The sequence below is a fragment of the Equus caballus genome, chromosome 8, assembly GCF_041296265.1.
Source record: "Equus caballus isolate H_3958 breed thoroughbred chromosome 8, TB-T2T, whole genome shotgun sequence".
In the NCBI taxonomy this organism is placed as follows: domain Eukaryota; kingdom Metazoa; phylum Chordata; class Mammalia; order Perissodactyla; family Equidae; genus Equus; species Equus caballus.
In genome coordinates, this window is record NC_091691.1 from 40911638 (window position 1) to 40935873 (window position 24236).

General features: G+C 42.7%; 2 protein-coding genes across 9 annotated transcripts in view; one reads left to right on the forward strand and one right to left on the reverse strand.

Moving 5' to 3' along the window:
* Nucleotides 1-523: 523 nt before the first annotated feature.
* On the reverse strand, nt 524-18873 carry LOC102147837 (serine/arginine repetitive matrix protein 3-like). The gene is made up of 4 exons (XM_070221202.1): nt 18388-18873; nt 17261-18332; nt 16478-16551; nt 524-2946 (listed from the first exon to the last, which is right to left on the reverse strand). The coding sequence occupies exons 1-2, from the start codon at nt 18871-18873 to the stop codon at nt 17646-17648; spliced, it is 1173 nt and encodes a 390-aa protein (XP_070077303.1). The 3' UTR covers nt 524-2946; nt 16478-16551; nt 17261-17645.
* Nucleotides 18392-24236, forward strand: part of PTPRM (protein tyrosine phosphatase receptor type M) — a 770187-nt gene continuing 764342 nt past the window's right edge. For all 8 annotated transcript variants that reach the window (XM_023648190.2, XM_023648193.2, XM_023648191.2 and 5 more), the window contains exon 1: nt 18392-18944. In XM_023648190.2, the coding sequence (XP_023503958.2) occupies nt 18872-18944 (73 nt within the window). In that variant the 5' untranslated portion in view covers nt 18392-18871. The remainder of the gene's footprint in view (nt 18945-24236) is intronic.

Below are 24236 nucleotides of genomic sequence, written 5' to 3' on the forward strand. Positions count from 1 at the left end.
TCCTGGGCTGGTTGCTGCAGATTATGGGTCAGAGTTCTATTTTTATATTTGGTCTAGCCATTGGCTATTTGTAATTTCAGTGTCTCAAGTGCTTAGAAATGGGGCAAGTTGTATAATCCAAAGAAAAGATGTTGAGAAACTATAATTTTGTCTCCTGTGCCAAAAATATAGTTTGGCAATTTAGTTGACTTTTTGAGCAATTTAGTTTATAGTTTTATTACAGTTACAAATGCACAAAATCTGTTCTAATGACCACATGATGACCACTCTCCTCCGCCCCCATACACATTTCCTATTCTTAGGGACAATCACTTTTAACACTATTAACCATTTCTTTTGATATTTACCTTCACATATCTAAATACCATGTTTATATACTACTAATTTAAGACTTTGCTATTGACTCTCCATGTGGGAGGATGAAGATTCGGCTCTCCTTTACTACCCTCCCTCACCACCATCACCCCCATACAGCAGAAACACCACTCTTCTGTGTTCCCAGCCTCTCAATACAGTTATATAATAATTTGGGTGAGATAAATATTTATTGTTAACATTATTATAACAACCAAATGCTGTTCACAGTGACATGTTGTATTCTATGATCACATTTTCTTTCCTTCACAACTTTTTGGAGTTAACAATAGACTTATTTTTTGCTGGCTTAATTTTCTAATCATCTAATTTGTATCACCAATTCATTCCAAATTCTACGCACGAACATCTAAATCTCCTCTCACTATGTTTAAACATATCAAGGATTCTATTAATTTCATCTTCTTGGAGACAACTCTCATGGACCTCCTGACTCAACCCAGTCTTGCCTGGGTGTTCTGCACAGCTGTCATCTGAGATCTCCCTACACTATAATCCTGAGAATTCTCTCTGTCTTTCCTGTGTTGAATCTTTTGTATTCCAAATTCTATGCCTTTTTAATTCTTGGTTTGCTCTCTCATTTGGGTGGAGCACATCTGTCAGTAGTTTCCTTAGAAGAAGTTAATTTTTCTGAAACTTTGCATATTTGAACATGTTTTTATTTCGCCATAACACTTTATTTTAGTGTGGCTGAGAATACAATTTCAGATAGGAAATAGGTTTCTTTCAGAATTTTGAAGCCTTTATTCTGTTGTTTTCCAGGCTTCTGAATGCTGTTGAGAAGTCTAAATTCATTCTGCTTCACAATCCATTTTCTGAAGCCAGTTTTTCCTCTCTGGAAGCTTGGGATATCTTTTCTTTGTCCCACTGCTCTGAAATTTCACGATGATGTGCATGTTCTAGGGCTATTCTCCTCTTTTATGCTGGGCTTCAAAGGGCCCTTTCGATCTGGAGATCCAAGCCCTTCATTTCTGGAAAATGTTCTTCGTTTATTTTCTGATTATTTATGTCCCTCTGTTTTCTCTCTTTTTCTTTTCCTTTGGAACTTCATTTTCTGGATGATAAATGTTCCTGGCCTAATGTTCTGATTTTCTCATCTTTTCATTCCTATATTTCTTTTCCATGTCTTTTCCTCCTGCTTTAATGGAAAGTAAATTTGTTCTACTTTAATGAATAAATTCAAGAACTTTATTTTCCATCCTTTCTATTGAGTCTTTGATTTCTGCTATTTTATTTTTAATTTCTAAGAATTCATTTTTGTTCTTTGGATACTCCTTTCTATAGCATCTTGCTTTTATTTTAAAGAGGCTCTAAGACTGTTATTGATAGATATTTTTTGAAGTTTTCATGTCTCCGTCTAATATCTGATGTTAGTTGTTTCTGTTTATTATGTTTCATATTAGAGATGTTCCTCAGCTTTCTGATAGCCCCTGATTCTCTATCATATTTAAAAGTGGGACATTATTTTATAGTTGTACATTATACCTCAGTAGAGCTATAAATAGATAGAAGAAAAAAAATGGGGCATTTTGAAGCTTGTGGGAAGTTCCAAGCATGTGGGTGAGGCATGTACATGTTTGTCAGCTACTGGACGGTTTCATTGGCAGAACCCCAACATCGGAATCTAGGTCTTATCTCTTGAGCTGGTCGGATTCTTCAGAGAAGAATCTTCTCATCTTCTGTCTGGAGAAGAGAAGCCTAGTGGTCAATGTTCTGGAAGCTGAGGGGGAAAAAAGTTTGAGGTGTTTCAGAATTCATTATTTACACTGTCACTTAAGCTCCATCTTCAACATGGTAGTCCCAACCTCACTTGTGCCTGATGTCCCCAAGCAGTGCAAACACTGCCTGCTGTGACTCTGCCAGAGCATTAACCTCTAATCTTCAGCCAGAGCAGATGAGAGGCAGTCACCTTGGTCAAGCAGAGAAAAGATGATTTGGTCAGCGGGTGTTCACTACATTTAAACAGACTTTTAACAACCCTCCTGTTTGCAGCCCACTTAGACCCCACTTCCTGAAGCCTTGGGGACTTTGGGGGTGCAGAGTAGAGTGCTTCTTGAGTTTCTCAAGTTGCAGCTTAGGATTCGTTTTCCCTTGTTCTGCTGGTAAGTTGCCACTCTTCTTTCCACTTTTGCTTTTCCACTTTCAAAATTGTGTTGCTATTGCCTCCTTTTTTTCTCCCTATCTCTTTATTGTCATTATTTTAGGATTTCAGGAGGAGGCAAAGGTACAAGAGTGTGTTCAGTATACCATCTTTAACACAAATCCCTAATAAATTTGGACTTTCTGCTCTCAGTATCTTTTCCTGTAAAAAGGGAATGAAATACAGGCTCATGATGCTATGTATAAGATATGATAATTCTCATCTGTATATCGCTGTACATTATATAAAGTATTTCACATGGACCTCATTTCATCCTCCTCATAATTTTATAATTCCATTTGAGCAGGTATTAGTCCTTTAACCTAAGTGGAAACTGAGGATCATAGAGGTTCACGTCCCAGAGGTCACTGCCATCGATGGATGGAACTGGAGCTGCCATGCTTCTGTTCACATGTGCTCTAATGGAGCTCCTGAAATGAACAGAGGACAGAGAGAATGAAACAGCAGGGAGCTAATTCTGGTGGCTGATTCAATGTCTACATAGTCTGACAAAAATGAGAGTATTAGGCAGGAATTAAAGATTCCAGTCTCTACCAAGCAAACGCTAAAAAAAATTCAGATAAATTTATGGTTAGGGAAACAGAATGAAACCTAGAAATTTAATCAAGATTTCAAGACATCAAATTTGATTCCCTGGTAAGCATGTGTACAACACAAGTCATTAGCTAAGTACAAAGCCATATTTCTTAAGGTTAAATACTGATTTTCTTATCTTAGGTGCCCTCTGGGAATCTTATTTCCTTCATGGCTGTTCTTCTATATTAAGCACAGAAGTGAGCCGACAGTATCTGCCATTTCCATCTGCTAGTATCTCTCTTTTCTGAAGAAAAATACAGGTAACCTAGGATTTATAATCCTTTGTTTCTTCCTAATTCTGTCATTTTTATCTTCAGCACCTCATTTAATCAATTAAGTAATATCCATGGAGTACCTCTGTAGGAGGCCCCAAAGGGGATGCAAAGAAGAAAAAGGCAGTCTCTGCCCTGAAGAAGTCATCTTTGAGGGAACAAAACGTCATTTTGTAGCTAAATTGCAGTGAGGCCAAAATCTCACATCTCATCAAAACATGGGGTATTCACATTCTGTCAAAACATATCATTCAAAATAATCCATTCGTTTATTCATTCATTCAAAAAAATCCAGCTACGTTCCTGTGCAGCTATTGAATGATATGACTGACCTGGTCAGACTAGTGACATGTTGAACCTGGGATTTCTATGAGAGGTGTGACTATTCTCTGAAATTGGGCCACTGACCTCAGTGTTCTTGGGCACCTCCGCCTTGATGTCTGGCCTCGTAGCTCTACTTTCGTTTCCTTTTTCTGCCAGTGTTCACTGTGGCAGCAAGGGGATGGCTCTCCACCCTCGGTTCTCTTTGACCTGAACTTCCACAGTATATTCTCCTCCTTCCTGAAGTGACAGCATCCTGCCCTCTTAGGAGGGGCCATAGTGGTGTACCAAGGGCAGGGAAAAAACCCTGCTTACTGGGAATATAAAAAATATCGTCCTTCTCATCTCACCAATTAAATTCAGCATCAGGAAGGAAATAAGCAGAGTGCTGCGAAGGAGGATAGGAGGAGAAACCTGTATTCATTGGGGTGGTTAGAGAGTTCCTTTCTGAGGAGAAGGCATTAACCGGAGCCTGAAGATAAGAAAAAACCAACCATGAAAAAATATGGGTCCCAGGCAGACAGAACCATAAATTAGTTCCAAAGACATAGTCTAAGTCTTGCCCTTTAAGTCGGTAATTAAGGAAGACAAGTAGGTGGGCTAGGAGCTGGGTCTTTTGGGCGGTACTAGAGGTCGGTTCACTTAACAGCCATTCCCAACCGCGTTCTCCCCTACCTTCCTCCACTAGAGAGGCTGGAAAACATATGACTACAATTCCCAGCTACCATGGAAGCGAGGCCTGGTCATATGACACCATTTTTGCTGGAGGAGAAAGTCCTTTGGGGGCCTTTCCTTCTCATAGAAAAGCCAAATACCCACAAGAAGTGGTTTTGTCCTTTGCCTTTCCTCTTTCTGCCTGGAATGCAGGAGGCACTTAGGTTTTGCAAGGCTGAGAATGAGCAGGAGAACAGGAGGAAACTGGATCCTCAACGGCATGGTGACATGGCTGCACCACCTGGACTGCCTACCTCCATATAAGAAACTACAGAATGGTAACTTATTTTTTAACACTTTCTAAGTGGTTTACTTAAATTCACAGTTATCCTCACAAAGACTTAAAGAAATGAGTACCATTGTTATCCTAATTTTTAGATAAGGAAGTTGAGGCATAGAAAGGTTGAATAATTTACTCAAGTTATTCAGTTAGTAAGTGGAGCAGCTGGACTTTGAACTCAGGCAGTGTATTACTCAATCCTACATCCTTAACCATTGTTCTATATGCCAGGGTTGGCTGGTCATCTGTTATCCAGAGATCAACAAAATCCTGACTTATACATCCTTCAAGGATGGAAAAAATTTAGTTAGGAGCTTTGAGATAATCACATAAACAAAGATCAGTGCAGTGTGTGGCCAGAGAATGGCAAGTTAGACAACCATGTGACAAAGAATTTTTGGTAGGAAGAGACAAAGATGAAGATGGAAATTACACCAGAGTGATTAAGAAAGGGAGCCCTGGAAATTAGAATATTTGCCTACAAATTTAAGTTCCACCACTTGCCACCAGCTGAGTGATTGTGGCCTAATTATATTACTTATCTTTATAAGATCTAGGTCATTCTATCTTTAAGCCTCAGTTTCCTTGTCTCTAAAATAGCCATGGTGATCATATACGTCTTTCAGAGTTTTACTGCTCGAGCAAAATGCTTTGCTCCTAGTAAGGCTTCAGTAAATGTTAGCTCAAAAAACACACTGAGATAAGTTTGAATGTTTTCTTCTACAGCTTGTCTCATCTTGACAGTAATGACTTCTAGAAATCTTCAATTTAAAATGCAACATTTGGAAACTTTAAAATATCAAAGATGAAGAGAAAGTAAAGATGATCTTTTCTTTGATGTTAGCATTGAAATGTTTTTTTCTTATTCTAGTGGAAACCCAGCTATATTACAGATCACAGGACCTAGGACACCATTGTTGCAATAATTTAATCTGAGGTAGGACTGACATTGTTAGTACGTTTCTTAATAGTACTAGTCAAGCAGAGATTTAAGGAATGTACCTATTGACTTCAAAGGATTTGTTTTAAAGAAAGCGAAATAAAAAGGAAATAAGAATCCATGGGAACATGATACGGTACCATGATTTCCACCCTGAGTTTTGGAAAATCTGACTAACCTCCAAACTGTGTTGTGAGAAAAAACAGTTATCTCACTCAAAGGCACAAGAACTAATATAAAACATTAGTTCAAAGCCTCTGGGGAGAAAAGAGGGATACAAAGACCGACACTTGCTTGTGTATTGAACACCCGTGTGGAAAGGAGCTGCAGCTTGGTGAGCTGGTGCCTGTCTGTGCCTTTGAATCGACTGTGATGCAGACAGCAATGTGTCATTGCACACGTTCTGAGTGAGCCAGCAGATCTCTAAAACTTCCCAGCTCCAGAGATTGCAGGAAGCATTTTCCTCTAGGACTTCTTGGTGACTTAAACAAAGGAAGTGAGTCTACAATGACCACCAGAGGGCTCTGATAAAATCTTCATAAATCAGTTTTTTTCCTTGTCTTTTCCCATATTCAAGGAACCAGCCTGAGAACTACCACTGATGTGTGTTTGGGAGAGTGGTTACTGTGTCTGTAAGGTTGCTGCTGCCTCTGGTCACTTAAGATGGATCCCTGCTTCCAGAGAGGAAAAAGCCTACCACTGGCTCTCCCTTCCCAGAGGGCGGGGCAGACAGCCTTCTGGTCAGAGGAGTGCCTCCTGTAGGCAGTCGTTTCCCCTCGTCCAGGATGCAGGAGCGGAAGGAAAGGGTACAGCTTGACCTGTTTCCCCAGGGGGCTCCTCGGCGTAAATCAGCCCTAGTGTCCTGCTCACACATGGCAGGGAAGTCACAGGGAGATCTGTGTCATTCCCTGCAGAACATACAAAACAATCTACAGAGGTGACAGGCATTCTGAAGGTTAGATTGTTGCCAGGGTCTCTCCAGCAGGTCACTTCCTACATCTACTGTTCCTGGGAACACAGGTTTGGATGTGGCTGCCATAATTATATTTTCCAGTATATTGAGACTGCCACGTAGCATTCACCTTGCTACGGAACCCATGACTAAGTGGGGAATTTTTCAAGAATATCAACCTACCTAATCATTTTACCTAAAATAGTGAAAAGGTAAAAGTTCCAATTAGAAACAGATTTTTATAAAAATATGACCTATTTGCAAATTGAACTTCTAATCCCACCTGGTAAAATGAAATATGAGAGCCACATAATGAACTCAAAGTCCAGTAAGCGAGGGCCTGTTTCTAAAGCAGCGCCATACACACTGTCACTGATTCTCACAATGCAAGACGGCAGACAGGACAAAAACTCTTACTCTCATCTGCAGATGAGCAAACAGGAAGCCCTGCTGAGACAAACCACGGGGTTTACTGGATATGGTCCTGGGTCGGGTCTAGCAGCTGACAGAACCTCAGTATGCCCAAAAGAAGAGTCTGATGAGAAAGGATGGGAACAACTGTTGACGGTCTTCCCATCCAAATGGTAACTGAGCCCAATTAGATTTTTCTATCCCATCTCCGCCTGTACAGAACCCTAGCACAGAACTTTGTGCACAGCAGACTCTCTTTAGTATTTGATTCTAAAATCAGTGGTTACTAACAACAACCACCTATATATCACTAATTATGTGCCAGAAACTGTTCCAAACACTTTGTATTATTACTCATTTAATCCTCACAAGAACTCTGTGAAGTAGGTACAATTATTCCCTTCAGTTTACAGATAAGGAAACTGAAGCACAGAGAGGTTAAGTGACTTGCCCAATGTCACGCAGATTAATAGTGTGAGGGTTAAGATTTTTAAAAATAATATGCAAATGCATTGCCCTAGCATCAACACTTCAGGAGATTATATTCTGAGGGTAATGGGGGCAAAACAAAGAACTAAAACGTATTACCTCTCCTGTCTTAATTAAGCCATGAGAAGGAATTCCTGGGGCATCAAAAATGTCACCCTAGTGATTTAATCCTTTATACAAAAGTGGCTTTGAACTATGCTGGGATGAGTTTTGCCTTTTGTCGGTGACAGGTTCTGGCCTTAGGTAGGACATGAACAGCTATAACAAAGGGCACCTGCGCCCATTCTTTCTTCTGTTCAGGTGAGAACAGGGCTGCATCGGGGAAAGTTTAAATGACCTGGTTTCTTCCGGCCCCTGAGAAAAACAATGAGTTTTCCATCTCATGCCATTCTCCCCAGTTTCATGTGCACACATTCAAAAGGTGAGCAATGATGTGAAGTCCTGGGTGAAAAGTTCTGTTTGCTCCTCTCCTGTCTGAAGCTAAGCAGAGTAGACTCCAGTGGCGAGTGTGTGCAGGGCAGGGGTCTGCCATCACCGTGTCCCGCTGCCCCGCTGCTGCCCAGGGCGCACACACTGCTCTGAGGGCTGGGCAGAGACTGTGATGCACTGTACACTTAAAGCTTTGCTTAGTCTGAGATCCACAGAATAAACCATCAGTCTGTCCAGTGCCTCTAGAACCACACCGAGCTTTCACGTGTGATGCCACTGCTACAAGCAGGGAGTGGAAATCAACTAATTTAACTCGCAGTCGGGACTCAGTGAAGGTGCACTCCACATTCTGAGCTAGCTCTCTGTCTCCGACTCCCTCCCTTTCTCCTTCCTTCCTTCCCTCTCTCCATCTGTCCTCTCTTTCCCCTCTCTCCCTGCCTCCTTCCTTCCTTTCTTTTTTTCAGCGACATACTGTCTTTTGATCAGAGAAAGACAATACGTCTTTGTGGAAACCTATACAGGGTGCTTACATTTTCCCTTCATTGTCTCGAAATACACTTTCATGATCTCAGTGTACCTCAAAAAGTGGGAAATAATCATAGCAACAAGGCCTAGAGAAGAAAACATGAGTAATGAAAATAAGGACAATCTTTTCAATTAAGCCACCTTGGGGCATTTAAGTGACCTAACTTTGTCTATGCCTTTTGGCAGGTGTGGTGATACTTTGGATGGATCAGGGACTTTCTGCATGAAGTTAAGGTCTAAAGTCAACATATAATTTGGATAGGTAGGGGTAGCTTATGGTCAGACCAGTTTCCTTCCTTTTCTTAACTTACATTTTGACTTGAATGCAGTTTGGACAAGTTTCACGAACTGCTGCTAGAGATCCCACTACTCCATAAGTGCAGTTGGCCATTCTGCCCACAGACCTGGCAAGGTGGGCTCCTGCCCTGTGCCCGTGCCTTACAGGGCCTGAGTATCACAAACCTATCAAAATAAATTTATTAAGGGAGACATGGTCACTTCTGTCACTAGGGTCTGGTGCTTAGTGCTCAGGAAGCATAAACATAATCCTAAACATCTGCTCTCAAAACCAACTCTGTTCAGGCCCCAGAGAAACGCTTCCCCACAACTTGGGTCCCCTGTCTGGGAAATACTGCTGTGAAGGTTTTTGGTGTGTGCTGCTGCTGACACGGCGGATGGACACTTAGCTGTGTGGATGATGTAATGGCAGAGGCACTGTCTTGAAGTCATATTAATTAAGAATCAAGTCTTTCCTTTCAGACAGCAAGAATATCATACAGTCTTAAATAATGCACACTGTTTCCAGTAGTGTCAAGCATCAGTTTTCTTGCTTCCCTTCGTGTTCCAATCCATGGTTCAGAAGGAAGTCGCCCATTCATATAGTATTGGCACCTGGTTGAACATGGTGACTGAGGAATATTTTGCCAAACTAAGTAATTAATTTGACAGTTAAAATGGTAGAAATGTCTTTATAACACATGTGAAATGTGACACTGATTCTTTACATGGACAACCAGGTGGACACTGAATGTTAGAACTGCTAATAGTTTTTATTTTATCAAAAGTTTAGGGGCTGGTCCGGTGGCACAGCAGTTAAGTGCACACGTTCCGCTTCTTGGCGGCCCAGGGTTCCCTGATTGGGATCCAGGTGTGGACAAGGCACCGCTTGGCAAGCCATGCTGTGGTAGGCGTCCCACATGTAAAGTAGAGGAAGATGGGCATGGATGTTGGCTCTGGGCCAGTCTTCCTCAGCAAAAAGAGGAGGATTGGCAGCAGTTAGCTCAGGGCTAATCTTCCTCAAAAAAAAATTTAATAAGGTATAATTGAATGTTCAAATGCTAAATAAAAATTTTAAGCTTTTTATGAATAATTTTTATTTAAATATTGGTATTCATAATCATAATTTGTAGCTCGCGTTTTAATTTTAATAGATAACCTTGAACCATTTGGAAGAAAATAACTTTCAACAACTATGGGAAAGTATTTTAATTTTCTAATTTTAAAAATTTGATTTAAATTTTGATGAAAAATATACTCCAATTTTGTAAAATTTTAGTACACTAATCTTTTATCAGTGTTGTCCCATGGAACTTTCTGTGATGATGGAAATATTCTATATCTGTGCTGTCCAATACAGTGGCCACTAGCCACATGTGTCTAAGAGCACTTGCAATATAGCCAGTGCTACTGAGGAACAAAACTGACTGAAATGTGGCTAGGTGCGCCATATAGAACAGCAAAGCTTCAGATCATTACCATCCCTGTAACACGAATTATGTGACCATCTTAATTATAACAACATATTAGTTTTTACTCAAATAAAGGAAAAAATCAATTTAATGGAATAAATATATAATAATGTATTAATTATGTATATCTTTATTTTATTACTTATTCATATAGCCAGACTATCAACAGAAAATCTAGGTATGCATGAGGATATATTCAGTTGTCTTTGATATTTTGCTGGCTTTTGTCATATAAAAACTATAGGTCTTTTTCTTTTCTTGACTGTTTTCTTTTTTATTGCAGTAACATTGGATTATAACATTACACAACTTTCAGGTGTACTGTGTAATATATTTCAAGTTCTGTGTAGATTACATCATGTTCACCACCCAAAGACTAATTACAATCCATCCCCACACACATGTGCCTAATCACTCTTTTCACCCTCCTCCCTTCCTCCCTCCTTCCCGTCTGGTAACCACTAATCCAATCTCTGTTGCTATGTGTCTGTTTGTCATTATTTTTGGTCTTCTAATTATGAATGAGATCATACGGTATTTGATTTTCTCCCTCTGACTTATTTCACTTAGCATAATACCCTCAAGGTCCATCCATGTTGTCACAAATGGCCAGATTTCATTGCTTCTTATGGCTGAGTATTATTCCATTGTGTATCTATACCACATCTTTATCCATTCATCCATTGATGGGCACCCAGTTTGCTTCCAAGTCTTGGCTATTGTGAATAAGGCTGCAATGAACATAGGGGTGCATGTATCTTTATGCATTCATGTTTTCAAGTTCTTTGGATAAATATCCAGGAGCAGAATAGACTGATCATATGGTAGATCTATTCTTAATTTTCTGAGGAAAGTCCACACTGTTTTCCACAGTGGCTGCACCAGTTTGCACTCCCACCAGCAATGTAAGAGGGTTCCCTTCTCTCCAAATCCTCTCCAACATTTGTTGTCTCCTGTCTTGCTAATATAGCCATTCTGACGGGAGTGAGGTGATACCTCATTGTAGTTTTGATTTGCATTTCCCTGATAGTTAATGATATTGAAAATCTTTTCAGATGCCTGTTGGCCATCCTTATATCTTCTTTGGAAAAATCTCTGTTCAGATTTTTTGCCCATTCTTTTAATTGGGTTGTTGGGTTTTTTTGTTGTTGAGATGTATGAGTTCTTTGTATATTTTGGATATTAAGCCCTTATCTGATATATGGTTTGCAAATATCTTCTCTCAATTGTTAGGTTGTCTTTTCGTTTTGTTGATGGTTTCCTTTGCTGTGCAGAAGCTTTTTAGTTTGATGTAGTCCCGTTTGTTTATTTTTTCTATTGTTTCCCTTGCCCAATCCAGACATGGTATTTGAAAAAATGCTGCTAAGATGGATGTCAAAGAGCGTACTGCCTAAGTTTTCTTCTAGAAGTTTTATGGTTTCAGGTCTTACATGCAAGTCTCTAATCCATTTTGAGTTGATTTTTGTGCATGGTGTAATACAATGGTCTACTTTCATTCTTTTGCATGTGGCTGTCCAGTTTTCCCAACATCATTTATTGAAGAGACTCTCCTTTCTCCATTGTATGCTCTTGGCTCCCTTGTTGAAAATTAGCTGTCCATACATGTGTGGGTTTGTTTCTGGGCTCCGGATTCTGTTCCATTGATCTGTGTGTCTGTTTTTGTGCCAGTACCATGCTGTTTGGTTACTATAGCTTTGTAGAATATTTTGAAATCAGGGAATGTGATACCTCCAGCTTTGTTTTTTCCTCGGGATCCCTTTGGCTATTTGGGGTCTTTCGTTGTTCCATATAAATTTAAGGATTCTTTGTTCTGTTTCTGTGAAAAATGTCCTTGGAACTTTGATAGGAATTGCATTGAATCTATAGACTGCTTTAGGAAGTATGGACATTTTAACTACGTTACTTCTTCCAATCCAAGAGCATGGAATATCTTTCCATTTCTTTGCGTCTTCTTCAATTTCTTTCAATAGTGTTTTATAGTCTTTAGTGTACAGATCTTTCACCTCTTTGGTTAAGTTTATTCCTAGGTATTTTATTCTTTGTATTGCAATTGTAAATGGGATTGTCTTCTTAATTTCTCTTTCTGCTACTTCGTTGTTAGTGTATAGAAACATAACTGATTTTTGTATATTGATTTTGTATCCTTTCGCTTGACTGTATTCATTTATTTGTAAAAGTTTCTTAGTGAGTTCTTTAAGTTTTTCTATATGGAAAATCATATCGTCTGCAAATAGTGACAGTTTCACTTCTTTTCTAATGTAGATCCTTTTATTTCTTTTTCTTGCCTGATTGCTCTGGCTAGGACTTCCAATACTATGTTAAATAAGGGTGGTGAAAGTGAGCATCCTTGTCTGCTTCCTGTTCTTAGAGAGATAGCTTTCAATTTTTCTCTATTGAGGATGATATTAGATGTGGTTTTTTGTGTCATATATGGCCTTAATTATGTTATTTTCCTTCTATACCCATTTTATTTAGAGTTTTTATCCTAAATGGATGCAGTATCTTGTCAAATGCTTTCTCTGCATCTATTGAGACGATCATGAGATTTTTGTCATCTTGTTAATGTGGTGTATCACATTGATTGACTTGTAGGTGTTGAACCATCCCTGTATTCCTGGAACCAAACCCTCTCGATCATGGTGTATGAACTTTTTAATGTATTGTTGTATTCTATTCACCAATATTTTGTTGAGGATTTTTGCTTTGATGTGCATCAGTGATATTGGTCTGTAATTTTCTTTTTTTGTGTTGTCCCTGTCTGGTTTTGGTATCAGGATAATGTTGGCTTCGACGAATGAGTTAGGAAGCCTCCCCTCTTCTTCAACTTGTGGAAGAGTTTGAGAAGGATGGGTATTCAGTCTTCTTTGAACATTTGGTAGAATTCACCAGGGAAGCTGTCTGGTCCTGGACTTTCATTTTTGGGGAGGTTTTTGATTACTGTTTCAATCTCCTTACTGGTGATTGGTCTATTCAAATTCTCTACTTCTTCTTGATCCAGTTTTGAAAGGTTGTATGATTCTAAGAATTTATCCATTTCTTTTAGATTATCCAATTTGTTGGCGTATAGCTTTTCATAGTATTCTCCCATATCTTTTGTATTACTGAGGTGTCCATTGAATTTCTCCTCTTTAATTTCTGATTTTATTTGAGCCTTCTCTCTTTTTTTCTTCGTGAGTCTAGCTGAAGGTTGGTCAATTTTGTTTATCTTTTCGAAGAACCAGCTCTTGGTTTCACTGATTTTTTCTTCTGTTTTATAGTCTCTATTTCATTTATTTGTGTTCTGATTTTTATTATTTCCTTCCTTCTACTGATTTAGGGTTTTGTTTGTTCTTCTTCTTCCAGTTCCATTAGGTGCAGTGTTAGATTTGGGGGGGAGGGGGATTTTTCTTGTTTGTTGAGGTAGGCGTGAATTGCTATAAACTTTCCTCTTAGAACTGCTTTTGCTGTATCCCATAGATTTGGGCATGTCGGAATTTCATTTTCATTTGTCTTCAGGTAATTTTTTATTTCTCCTTTCATTTCTCATTGACCCAATTGTTGTTTAGTAGCATTTTCTTTAATCTCATATTTGTGGCTTATCTGATTTTCTTCCTGTAGTTGATTTCTAGTTTCATACCTTTGTGGTTGGAAAAGATGCTTGGTATTATTTCAATCTTCTTTAATTTATTGAGACTTGCTTTGTGGCCTAATATGTGATCTATCCTGGAGCATCTTCCATATGCATTTGAAAAGAATGAGTATTCTTTGGTTTTTGGATGGAATGTTCTGTATATATCTACCAAGTCCATCTGATCTAATGTGTCATTTAAGGTCAGTGTTTCTTACTGATCTTCTGTTTGGATGATCTATCCACTGGTGTAAGTGGAGTGCTGAAGGCCCCTACTATTATTGTGTTGCTGTCTATTTCTCCTTTAAGTCTCTTAATAATTGCTTTATATATTTAGTTGCTCCTATGTTGGGTGCATAGATATTTATAAGTGTTATATGCTCTTGTTGGATTGTTCCCTTTATCATTATATAGTGCCCTTCTTTGTCTCCTGTTACAGTTTTTGTTTTAAAGCCTATTTTGTCTGACATAAGTGTTGCTATTCCAGCTTTCTTTTCTTTGCCATTTGCATGGAATAACTTTTTCCACCCTTTCACTTTCAGTTTGTGAGTGTCCTTTGGTCTGAAGTGTGCCTCTTGTATGCAGCATATATATGGGTCTTGTTTTTTTATCCAATCAGCCACCTTATGCTTTTTGATTGGAACATTTAGTCCATTGACATTTAAAGTAGCTATTGATAACTATGTATTTATTGCCATTTTGTTCCTTTTTTTTTCTGAGTGCTTTAGTAGTTCTCTGTTTCTTTGTTCTGCTCTTGCTCTCTTCTCTTGTGGTTTGATGGCTTTCTTCAGTGATATGCTTGATTTCTTTCCTCTTACTTATTTGTGTATTTTCTGTATAGGTTTCTGGTTTCTGATTACCATGAGGTTCCTATATAATATTCTACATATATAGCAACCTATATTGAGTTGATAGTCTCCTTAGCTAGACCTCTGTCTAAAAGCTCTACTCTTTTACTCCCCTCCTCCCACATTTTATGTTTTTGAAATCATATCTAGTCTCTTGTTTTGTGTGTGTCTTTCCATTACCCTCTTATCATTGAAATAAATAGTTTTAGTACTTTGGTCTTTTAACCTTCATATTATGTTCATAGGTGTTTGATCTGCTACCTTGACTATATATTTGCCTTTACTAGTGGTTCTATTGCTTGGTTGTTTTTTGTTTGTGTGTTTGTTTTGATAATTTTCTTATCCTTATTTTTGGTCTTCTCTGTCCCACTTAACTAAGTCCCTTCAGCATTTCTTGTAGAACTGGTTTCTTGGTGATAAACTCCTCTAATTTTTGCTTGTCTGGGAAGCTTTTTATCTCTCCATCCATTCTGAATGATAACCTTGCTAGATAGAGTATTCCTGGCTGCAGGTTTTGTCCTTTCAGCACTTTAAATATGTCATGCCACTCTCTTCTAGCTTGAAGGGTTTTGGCTGAGAAGTCTGGTGATAGCCTTATGGGCTTTCCTTTGTATGTCACTTGTTGCCTTTCTCTTACTGCTTTTTGGATTCTCTCTTTATCTTTAATTTTGGACATTTTAATCATAATGTGTCTTGGTGTGGGCCTCCTTGGGTTTATCTTGTTTGGTGCTCTGTATGATTCCTCTACTTGGATGTTTGTTTCCTTCCTCAGATTAGGAGAGTTTTCAGCTATTATTTCTTCAAATAGATTCTCTGCCCCTTTCTCTCTCTCTTCTCCTTCTGCGACACCTATAATATGAATGTTAGTGCACTTGATGTTTTCCCAGAGGTTCCTTAGACTGTTCTCATTCTTTTAAATTCTTTTTTCTTTTATCTGTTCAGCTTGGGTGATTTCCTCTAGTCTTTCATCCAGCTCACTGATCCGTTCCTCTGTATCATCTACTCTGCTATTGAGTCCCTCTAGTGAATTTTTCATTTCTAGTATTGTATTCTTCATTTCTGATTGGTTCTTTTTATATTTTCCAATTCTCTGTTGACATTCTGTGTTCATCCAGTTGTCTCCCAATATCAGTGAGCATCCTTATGAGTTTTTGTTTGAACTCTGTCAGGTAGGTTGCTTATTTCTGTTTCATTTACTTCTTTTTCTGGGGTTTTGGTCCTGTTCCTGTGCTTGGAATGTATCCCTTTGCCTCCTCATTTTGCCTCTTTCTCTGTGCTTATATCTATGTATTAGGTGCGTCAGCTACGTCTCCTGATCTTAGAGAAGTGGGCTTTTCTAAGAGATGCCTTTTGTGGCCCAGCAGTGTGCTTCCCTCTCATCACTAGTCCAAATGATCCAGGAATGACCCCTGTGTGGGTTACTCGTCTCCTTCTGCTGTGGCAGGGTTGCTCTTTCTGCAGGTACCCAGGGAGTCTAGTGTTTCCCTCCCTGGCCGGTTGAAAAACTATAGATTTTCTTATCTTTCAATATTGTTATATTTGTCAAGGTAGGAAGATGTAACATATGATATAGTGGTTTGCTAGCTTGATAAATAACTGAAATATTTAGACATACGATGGGTTTCCATTTGTACACTTGCTCCAAGCCCACCAATGCTGGAGGCTGGCCTCACAGCACCCCTAACTCTGACCGACCATTTTGAAAATGTCACTATTGTCCCCAGAGAGCCAGGACACATCCCATGGTTGGACTAAAATGAAGAACCTCCACTGCTGAAAAAACAAGTCAAAGCAAATGTCCTCTCAGAGGACTCCCATAGGGCCCCCACCTTAGAGGAAGTCCAAGCCATCCAGTTTCAGCAGAGGCCTTCCATTTGGGCTCAGGGCTGCTCTGGCCAGTCACCTGTAAGAGGGAGTAAACAGACAGTAGTTGTCACAAGTTTTGAGGGACTATATTGACTTATTTTTCTCCCACTGTCTGACTTCCTGGGATTACTTCCCCAATAAAAACCACTGGACTTAAAATCTTACCTCCAGGTCTATTTCTGAGGGATCCCAGCTTAACACAACCTACAGGACGTGGCATAGTGCCTGGCGTATAATATGGCTTTAACAGACATTTGCTGAAGCAATTAACATATGTTGCCAACGAAAACCTATCCCAATCTTAGCTTTTTCACCCAACTTGAAGTTTCTCAGAAGGAAAGTGACTAGATTTACTTTTACCTCATCTTGATTCTCTATGCATCTACTAGCATGAAAGTTCTATTGGAAAGCATATTGCCATTCAAAAAAAAGCAAATTTGGGTTCCAGACTGGACCACCCTCATTTGTTGACCCATTTGAGGTATGCCATTCTCCTACCTCTCTGATGCTTCAAATGCTCATTTTGCAATTAAAGTCTCAACAAGGACATACTTGGGAGAAGTAGCAGGATGATGTAACGTCATATTAAGAAGTAAATTATTAACACAGAGCCTTTTAAAGAGCACTTCTGACAAGGATCTAGAAAGTGGAATTCCTGAAGAAAGAGGAGCTGTTGGTTGGGACGCCAAAGGCACAAGTCCTCTAGTCCCTAAATCTGCCCCGGGGACGTGACTGCTGTAACATACCCTCGTCTGTCGGTTGTGAGGTCTTCTGGAGACAGGACCAAGGTGCGCGCGGGATCCCCCTACTTTCTCGGCCTTATAAGCAGTGGGTGGAAGCACGCTGGGGAGCTCTGGGGCATGCCTGCGTCGTGGCTTTGGCGTCTTGCCCACGGCGTCCTGCCCACGTCTTTGCCGGTGCTGGAACACCGTGTGACTCACGGCCCGTTACTTTGGTTTCTAAGTTAACCTCTTCGCAGGCCTCCTACTGCGTTCAGTCAGCCAGGCCTGCCGTCCACAGGGCCGATTTCAAGGCGCTCACTCCGAGGGAGATGGAACGACCACTTTCTTTTTTTTTTCCGGTAATTTCACAAAGTGAACCTCTTTACTGAAGCATTGGAAGTTTTTTTATTCACTCACTAGTCATCCCAGAGCCAAAATGGTAAATTAAATATTTCAAGGCAGTATTTGATTCATCAGTCACGCCGCCTCCTCCCTCGTTTCCCAACACTTCGCACCAGATACAGAAATCACAGGTTGTGTCCAAACCCCCGTCTCGGTGCGCTCGCCGCGGGCCGCCGGGGACGCGGGGCTCGACGAGACGGCGGAGCGCGGCAGGCTCCGCGGGCGCGGGCTCCGGGACAGGAGCGCCCTGGCCCGCCGCGGGGTCGCGGCGCCCGCCAACTTCGCTCCGCCCGCAGCCCTTCCAGCCTGCCGCTCGCCTGGCTCGGCTTTCCCGAGCTGCCGGGGGCGCGGGCTCTGCGACTCGGAGGCACGCCGCCCGGCGCGGCGCGGCAGGGACGCAGCCGGCTCGCCACGCCCGCGGGGCCGCAGGCCTCGGGGCCGCCGCCGTTCTCACAAACTCCTCGCGGCGGGCGCCCCTGGACAAACTTCTGGTCGAGGCGCAGCCCTTGCACGGCAGGTCCCCGAAGCCAGCGCCAACAGAGGCCGCGCGCAGTTGGGGCGAGCAGGGGGCGGGGTCTGCTCGCCGCTGCTCCCCGCGCGGGGACGCCGCACCGGTGGCGGCAGCGGTGGCCGCGGGCCGCCCCCGAGTCCCCCCGAGGCCGGCCGGGCCGGCGGGGCTGGGCGCGCACGCCCTCTAGCGGGCCGCGGCTGCGCCGGGCGGCGTGACGTGGGCGCTCCCTTCAGCCGGCCTGCGGGGCAGCGCCAGTCAGTCGGGTGCAAGAGCCCCGCGCGGAGCCGGCGCGCGCTCGGCCAGCGGCGCGCCGCCGCCCGGGGGCTGGCTCGGGGCTGCGGGCGGAGAGGCGGCGAGCGGGACGCGCGCAGCCACAGCCACGGCCACGGCGGGTGCCGGCGGCTCGGGTCCGAGCAAGGGCGGCGCAGCGCCGGCACGGAGGGCGGATTTTGGCTCCGCGGGCGCGCCCTCCGCTCCCTCTCACAGCAGCGCCGGACGCCGACTGAGGCGGGCGGCAGGGGCGGAGGACCCGGCGCCTCTCCCTGGCGGCGCCGCCGCTGGAGTCCGGACTTGTGCCACCGCCGGCACTTTCGGGGTCTGCCTGTGTGTCTGGCTGTTTACGCGGCTCTTCTCGCCGCCTCGCAGCCGGGGCTCCCGCCCGCCCTTCGCCCTCGCGCGCCCACCGCCGCCGCCGGCGAGCGGCCCGGCGCGCACGCCGCGACATGAGGAGACTTGGGACTTGCCTGGCCACTTTGGCCGGACTTTTGCTAACTGCGGCAGGGGAGGCGTTTTCAGGTAAGCGGGGCCCCTACTGCCATGGCCGGGGGCGCGCGGGCCGGAGCGGGGGCCCGGACGCCGGCAGCCCCTCGGGTGCGAGAGCCGAGGGCGGGTGGCGGGGGGCACTGCGCCCGCCGTGTCGCTGGCGCCGGGCACCCAGCCTGAGCCCCTGAGCCGGGACCCGCATCTCGGCGCCGGCCCTCCGCGGCCTGGGCTCCTGCGCGGGGCGGCCGCCGCCACTCCGAGGCCCCGGCCGGCTCCGAGAGGAACAGCAGAAAACTTTGCCTGAAGTTCGGAGCTGCAGCCGCCGGCCGCCGGGCGTGGGCGCTGCGCTGTCCTTCCGACCCCTAGCCGCGGCCGGGCCGGGTCGCCGGTGCCCGCTGCGCCCGCGGCGATCTCCCCGGCCCGGCCGCAGCTCCGGCGGCGGCTGCGATCGCCCGGCACCCTGCCCTTCCTGCCGCCGCCCCCAGCCCGTTGCGGTCGGTGACCTGGCTCCCGAGAGCAGAAGGGAGCGCTCCTCCGCCGTCCCAGCGGGGGAAGCCGGCGCCCCAGAGGGAGGGCCCGGGCCCCCAGGCCCCCAGGCCCCAGGCGCCGCGGCCCTGCGCCCGCCGGGCTCCCCCTCCCCGCCCTCGGCCCCCAGCGGAGCGCCGCGGCCGGGGGCAGCTCGTTCGCCGGCCTCGCCGCCCGGGTTCCCAGGTGGGCAGCAAGGGGACTGGCAGTGTGCGTGCGAGTGTGCATGAGTGTGCGTGTGTGCCTGCCTGCGCGCGGGCGTCCCGAGTCCGGGGGAGCTCCTGGCGGAGAGGACCTGGGAACGGAGTCGAGGGTCAGGCGAGGGGCCGAGACCCACACCGAGTTACAGCGATGACCTCTGGATCGCCGTCGGCTTCTGGAGCGCGCACGTGCATGGACAGCTAACGTCGCACATTTGCACACTTTCTTTCTTGTGTGTATTAGTTTTCATGAAGGTCTACATGCAGTGGTGGCGCTGGGCTTTTTGTTTTTCTTTTAATAAAAAGCTTGCTATTTGGCTTTAAATTTGGGTTGTAAAATAGATTTCTTTGTTTATTCGGGAGGGATGAGTAAGTTGGACTTTTTCTTTTTAATTTGATGAAGGAGACTTTCACCAACAGTAAAACGCGTGTTTTAGACCGTGTAGACGTTTGGCTCTCTGGCTCGTGGAAACATAGCTTTTTACTTCTTGGAGCCCAGGGTACACACAGGCACAGAAGGCTGTGTCTCCTGTGTTACCGAGCTGCAGGACCCTGGACCACAGTTGGCCACAGAGATGAAGTTGAATTTGTAGTTGGCTGATTGCTCTGTGCTGTAAAACCCCACCTGTCAACTTTGGTAGAGAAAAACCCTTTTCCTAAGTTTGATATTTCCTTAACTTCTGGTAATTGCGTGTGCACCAGAGGACTTAACAAAATGATGCGCTGCTCTCTGATAGAAAGTTGATGCAGATTTGGGCCTGAGTTCTTTCCTATTAGTGAATTATGGGGCAGACTGGCCAGTTTTAGAGCCAGGTGACTCGTTAGGATGAGAAGCCAAATGCGAGGCCCTTGGTGATGGCTTTCTCTTTATTAAGATCCCAAACTCCCTGCCTGGGATTTGTTTAAAGTTAAGCTGTGTCAAATAGCTTTTGGATGGCTTTTTAGTTCTGTGCAAGGGGGTGGAAACGAATATTTACGTAGCTTATTTAAACCATAGGCCTCTTATCATTAAAAAGGATTTCAGCTTAGTAGTAGCGACCTGTGGTCCTTGTTAAGGCTGATTTAAATTATCAGTCAAACCCAAAGAGACTTTTACTAAAAGCCAGGTTTTTCTTTTGGGGGAAATGGATCATTCTATTTGTTTGAGTTTTCATACCATTAATTTAAGTGCTTTCTTTTTATTTGGAAATCTAGGGTTATCCTGGGATGTTAGCGGGTAAAGGGGACGTGAAGGGCAGTATCTAAGAGATTGCTTGGAAATGTGGAAATTAAAAAAAATTGATGTTGGCAAATTTTGTGCGTGTGAGGATCAGATATGGTGCAGTACATTACATTTTTTTCTCTCCATGTTGCATTTTACAGGTGAATGCTTTAGAAAAGTCAGGTTTTTTGTATGTTGGGAAAGTTAATTATGATGGCACTGGCACTTATTTCTTTTTATGATTCTTCCAAAAATTATGATTGTTGACTGCTTTTCATCTGACGTGGAAATCAGTTTTAAAGATACAGGAGCTCGATTGTAAACTTCTTGAGGGCAAAGTCAGTTTTTTTCTCCGTGTGTCTCCAAAAAGCACTTAGCGTAGAGTCTTAGACCTAACAGGCGCTCACTATTCATTGAATAAACAATTAATGTGAATCCCGATCATTCGGAAACATTCAAATTGTATGTGAAATGACTGACACAGGAGGGTGAGAGGAGTGATTGTTAGAAGTCAGACTGGGCTTGTATCTTCTCTCCTTGAAATGGACAGTTTCCACTCAGGTTCTCTTTAGGCCACCCGGTGGACTCAGTCATGAGGTTTTATGTAATCAGTGGAGGTTTTTGGTGTAACGAAGATTTATAAACAAGGTACATTGTTGTTCCTCTTCTGCAGCACTCCTCATTCTCATATGCTCTTTTGGAATGGTTTTGGAATTTATGTGATTGTCAGTTTATCATTTCTGGAGGTAACTACACATAATTTGGGTGCCAGACATCAGAAATAGAGTGCTAATCTTATTGGAAGAAAAAAGAAAAGAATTAGGTTTTTGGTCTATGAGGACTTTATTTACTATAAACATTCCATTTAAAAAAATCACTTTCTACTTTTATGATTTCTCATTTGTTAGGCAAAATGTTGGAGGTTCACTTTCTGCCTTCTAGGCTTTTAATGATCATTAAAAATAACTTTTATAAAAAGGTACACAAGTAAGACGTGAGGAAGAAAGTTAAGTCATTTTACTTTTGCTTGAAATTCTCTTTTCCAAGTGAGAAGCCAAAGAGCTGGCAGTCTCTTTGACCCGATTTCTTCAAAGCCAAGTTGTTATTAATATATTATGTGACCAAGTGTTTAGTTTTACATTATAATGGGACTGATGTGTTAAGTTCTGCTTGGCACACTTTGGTTTGCAGAAATAGAAATACAAACAGATTTGGCCCTTTGTTTCCACTCTAGTATTTGGAACAGATTAATCCCTAACATAACCTTGGGGGACTCTTGTGGAGAAATTTATTTTTTAAAATACTCTTTTAAGGACATCTGTGGAAAAATAGCTGAAATTGGAGTAAAGTCCATAGTTTAGTTAGTAGTATTGTCCCAATGTGTAGTTTCTTAGTTTTGCTAATTCTATGGTTATGTCAGATGTAAACGTTAGAGGAAGCAGGTGAGCATGTGCTTGAAATCTTTGTGTTCTTTTTACAGCTTTTCTGTAAGTCTAAAATTATTTCAAAATACAAAATTTTAAAGTGCCCTTTATAAAGAGTGGGAATAGATTTGTTTAGCAGAGTGATTTATTTTTTCTTTTTCAGATATCTTGTCATGACATTTTACATTTTTGTGGTGCTTTGCCTAGATTGATAATTGATATGAAAACCATTCAAATTTAAAGAAATGAAAGAAATATGCCAAGAAATTACTGTAACATTTTTAGTGTTAGGTCTATGTAAAGAAATATTTCTTGAGAGTAATAAATTGTTCTGATCTGGAAAATTACAGGTTTTAGTCTCTCATGTTTTACAAGGCCTATTTTACAGGTTTGCAGAAGAGAATTTCCTTACATACAGTGATATATGGATAAGTGTGTATATGACCTGAGGAAATCTAAATGAACTTTCTTTAATGAGCAAGTAATCTGAATTATGTCTTCAGATTATATAAGCCCTATATGAATAAAGCATAGTCTTTCATTTTGGGATATGTAGGTTTTAGAATTTAAGTATTTTTGTGATAATTCTATAAAAAATAGGTGGCTTTATTTGCATTTTAGTAGTTGCATAACAATTGTAATCCATTCTAGGAATTCATAGTCTGTCTATATCTTTTGGTAGAGAAACTATGTTTTGGATTAAGTATTGTTTCCTTTCAGTTTTTGTTTTAGATTTTATTAAGTTTTCTGGAATGAGTGTGTATTATCTAAATATCCCAAGACATAGTGTTCAGTCAGGGGTCAGGCATTTTAATAAGTAGTTACATACTTTTTCAACAGTATAACATCTTTCTTAAGGGTATTGTCCACCGTGTTTTTTAAGATTCCTCTCTTTGAAAACCGACTTTCCTACAAACTTCCTTGCAGTTTGATATGTTAAGTGTGCTTATAGCTTTATGACTACAACATATTAATAACCTTCTTTGTAAGTGAGAGGAGGTTTAATTACTAATGTTTTTCTGACTCACTAATGAAACATTTTAAAAAGCTACAAAATAATGTAAACCTCCCATCATCAGAGGATACAGCTTCTCAGGTTCCTAAAATACTGCCGTGGTTTTCAGTTTAGTCATCAGAGAGCCTGAGTTTACACTGTAGCTCCAAAAACTCAATAGAGAAAAATAAGCAAGGCTGGTATTGGGTGGGGAGCAGGAAAGCTTTAGTCATCAACCTTGGTAGTCTGTAGTCCCCCCACTTTTGGGGCGAGGGCAGGGAGCTGCTGGCAAGGCCAGGGCGTAATTAAGGGTTGGGAGTGTGTGAGAGAAAATAAAAAGAAAACAAGGATGACAAGAAAAGGGTTGTGTGCTCAGGCATAAACACCCTAAGTTCTGGAGATCCTGGCTGTGGAGGGTTGCTGCCCTTATACTCCCTTTGCTGTTGAGGGTGAAACATGGAAAGTTAAGGGAGGATAATCAAGAGGGATAGACGTGCACGTAGATCATGCCGACATCCTGCCCCTCAGCGGCTTCAGGGGCCTTGGGAGGGCCTGTGGGTATTGAGCCTGCATTGATGGCCACCTGTGTTAAAACCCGGGCTTCTCAAAACTTTAGTGTACCCAGGGATCACCTGGAGCAGGCCTTCCCATGTTGATTGTTGGGGTCAAGCCGTGGTGATTCTGAAGTGGAAGATCCATGGAGGGTCCCATAGCATCCCTGGGTGAGCCTGGTTTGTGGCCACAGTTTGATAAACGTTCTAAAAGAGTAGTTCTTGAGGTGTTGTCCTTGGACCAGCAGTATCAGCATCGCTTGGGAACTTGTTAAACACACAGACTCTTGGCCCTGCCCAGACCTACTGAATCAGCAAGCCTGGGGGGAGGGCGCAGGCTGTATTGGAACAAGCCCTCCAGGGCATTCTGGTGCTTGATAAAGTGTGAGAACTACTGTTCCAAACCACATGATCAGCCTCTCTTGACAAG